We start from the raw sequence: 3,379 nt of genomic DNA on the forward strand, positions 1-3,379 counted from the left end.
CTGCAGAAGAGCAGAATGAGGGGGGATTTGATAGCTGCTTTCAACTACCTGAAGGGGGAGTTCCAAAGAGGATGGATCTAGACTGTTCTCAGTGGTACCAGATGACAGAACAAGGAGTAATGGTCTCAAGTTGCAGTGGGGGAGGTTTAGGTTGGATGTTAGGAAAAACTTTTTCACTAGGAGGGTGATAAAGCACTGGAATGGGTTATCTAGGGAGGTGGTGGAAACTCCTTCCTTAGAGGTTTTCAAGGTCAGGCTTGACCAAGCCCTGGCTGGGATGATTTAGTTGGGGATTGGTCCTGCTTTGAGCAGGAGGTTGGACTAGATGACCTCATGAGGTCCCTTCCAACCCTGATATTCTATGATTCTATGAAAGATAAACCCTTGCTACGGTGATGTAAGAAAAACATGCAGTGATAACCGAAGAGTCTTGTAATTGTCTAGTGTGAAATGCAATGTCAGTGGCATTTTTGTTTAAAAATTTCATAATGCTTCTAGGAAACAACACACTGTTCGGGGAATGACCGTATGAGTTGAAAAACTCTCCACAGTTACGCTCCACCAGATACAAGGTGAGCCAGTGTTCACCTGTTTGGTTCTCCTGTTGTGGTGCTGTTGTGGTGTGGACCACCAAACCTAGGGGGTCTCTGAGACAACTTGCTGCCAGGGAGCCAGTTGTAAGGGAACACATCTAAGAAATATTCTTTTGTATAAGGTTCCGCTGATAAGACACGTGAGAGCTGCACAGTGTCCATATTCACATGTAGTGAAACAGAATGTTTCTCCTCTGATTTAGCTCTATGACATTGTCGAAAACTCCATAAACAATCATATTGATGGTGACTGTCAAAGCCTTCCCAAAACGTATTTCTACTCTCAGGTTCCCAGTTTTAATCAGGTAATAGTGATTGGCATATTCCTGATCGGGAGACAGGTCAAAGGTAAACAAGGTGTAACCCTGTGCAAATTCCTCATGGTTGATTAACAGAGAACGATCTTTCATGTGTTTACCAGCCGTCTGTACCAAATTCATGTATTCTTTCATGCAGTGTCCGGCCTCGAAGTCTGGTTGCAGAGGCTTGGTTGGTATCTGTTCAGCATCCACATATAAGGCCACAAAATTAATATTGTAATGTTTAAAATGAAAGGGGTTTTTAACGTAACTTCTGCTAAGGACATCTGTCAAGGTTCCTTTCCCACTCTGAACTCTAGGGTACAGATGTGGGGACCTGCATGAAAAACCCCCTAAGCTTCTTCTTACCAGCTTAAGTTAAAAACTTCCTCAAGGTACAAACTTTGCCTTGTCCTTGAACCCACCACCAAGCGTGTTAAACAAAGAACAGGGAAAGAGTCCACTTGGAGACGTCTTCCCCCCAAAATATCCCCCCAAGCCCTACACCCCCTTTCCTGGGGAAGGCCTGATAAAAATCCTCACCAATTTGCATAGGTGAACACAGACTCAAACTCTTGGATCTTAAGAACACAATGAAAAAGCAATCAGGATCTTAAAAGAAGAATTTTAATTAAAGAAAAAGTAAAAGAATCACCTGTGTAAAATCAGGATGGTAAATACCTTACAGAGTAATCAGATTCAAAACATAGAGAATCCCTTTAGGCAAAAGACACAAAAACAGGAATATACATTCCATTCAGCACAACCTATTTTACCAGCCATTTAACAAAAGGAAATCTAACGCATTTCTAGCTAGATTACTTACTAACTTCTTACAGGAGTTCTGAAGAGCATTCCTGATCTGTTCCTGGCAAAAGCATCACACAGACAGACAGACCCTTTGTTCCCCCCCACCTCCAGCTTTGAAAGTATCTTGTCTCCTCACTGGTCATTTTGGTCAGGTGCCAGCGAGGTTATCTTAGCTTCTTAACTCTTTACAGGTGAAAGGGTTTTGCCTCTGGCCAGGAGGGATTTTATAGTTCTGTATATAGAAAGGTGGTTACCCTTCCCTTTATATTTATGACAGCATCATTATCCACAAATCCTAGGACAAGCATTTTGGGTAACTGTCCCAAGAACAGGTTTTCCTGGTTATTGACCCTGCTGCCCGCAGAGATGCTAAACACTTTCATTCCCACATGGTCCACTGAGTATTTAGTATTAGCAGTTAGCAGGGTCTCCGTGTGCCCCAGACGGACTCCCAGGGCCACATGTACTTTCTTCACAAAAAGGGACGCTGGTACAATGTGCAGTTTAAAGCCTTCAGCTGCACTGCCCATTAAACGGAAGGCATCTTTACTGCACTTCAGTTTAATATTCACATCCATATCATTCAACAAAAGTTTTTCTTGTAAAAACAGGTTGCTGTGTAGATGACCCAACAGCTCTATCATTCTGCTCAGAGCCGCCAGCTTTGCTCGCCCCACAAACCCTAGATTCCTGCCATCCATCTCCGTTTCTTTATGTTGTCTGAGAGTGTCTTTGTAAAACAGGCTGGCGGGAAATTGCGGGGCTAGGGTGTCATCACTGTAATTGATCATCGATTCAATAAAGGCCATGTAAGGGTAACAGTTGTTGCTTTGGCTTACGAGGCAATCTCCCAGCGTGACATCCAACTGACTGAAAATAGAGGCCACGGAGTAATTCAGCAGGCCCACCTCGGCTTCTCCGGTGAGTTCAGTTCTGTCTCCTTTTACAGTCTTGTAACAAAGATACAGCAGGGTGTTGTTTAAATCCATATAATCTATGCCATTCCCTGCTATAAAAAAGTTAATGGGGGCAGCCTCCACAATGCCTGATACAGGTGGCACCTCGACATAGATGCTTTTCTCTATGCTGGTCTGCGTAGGCGCTATTTGGAACAAGCCTAGTTTGGATTTGTTGCACTCTTCAGACCCGCAGGGAACAAAAGCCATGTTGATTAAAATATCTCTCTTTTACCAGGTAGTGAAGGTCCCCTCTTTCGCCTAGGCTTCCTCTTGGACTTTCGCTTATGGCCACCCTGCATGTCAAAGCCCTTATTTTAAAGGGTTTTGGAGGACCCGTGCATTGTGGGTATGATGCATTTCTCTTTGTCTTCCTCCTTTTAATGTACATCAGCCCCGATCTCTCCTGTGCAGCTGGATTCCCCACCTTCTCCAAAACAGCGCTATGTTTTGAGCGGCGTTTTTTACATGGGGTTTAATAATCTCTAGTTCCCTCCTCAGAAGTGGTATGGCTTTTTGAAAGAGGCTATGGAATATTCTGCCCACACCAGCCCCGTACATCATGGAAGCTCCATGCTATCCAGGAAGGGCATAACCAGCCTGGGTTTTGTAATAGTTCCTGCAGATGGTGGGGTCGCCATAATTTTTTAGGGTCACCACAGTGCTTTGCTTTTTAGAAAACTCACTCTCTCTGGGAACGCAGGTGCAGTTTGACGATCAC

At 44.2% G+C, this 3,379-nt stretch overlaps 1 protein-coding gene across 1 annotated transcript; it reads right to left on the reverse strand.

Moving 5' to 3' along the window:
* Nucleotides 1-757: 757 nt before the first annotated feature.
* On the reverse strand, nt 758-2,868 carry LOC311518893 (uncharacterized protein F54H12.2-like; the record flags this gene model as incomplete). Its single annotated transcript, XM_084624953.1, has 2 exons — nt 758-1,090; nt 1,978-2,868. The coding sequence occupies 2 exons, from the start codon at nt 2,866-2,868 to the stop codon at nt 758-760; spliced, it is 1,224 nt and encodes a 407-aa protein (XP_084481079.1).
* Nucleotides 2,869-3,379: the final 511 nt, after the last annotated feature.

The sequence above is a fragment of the Lepidochelys olivacea genome (assembly GCF_965140295.1).
Source record: "Lepidochelys olivacea isolate rLepOli2 genome assembly, chromosome: 3".
In the NCBI taxonomy this organism is placed as follows: domain Eukaryota; kingdom Metazoa; phylum Chordata; order Testudines; family Cheloniidae; genus Lepidochelys; species Lepidochelys olivacea.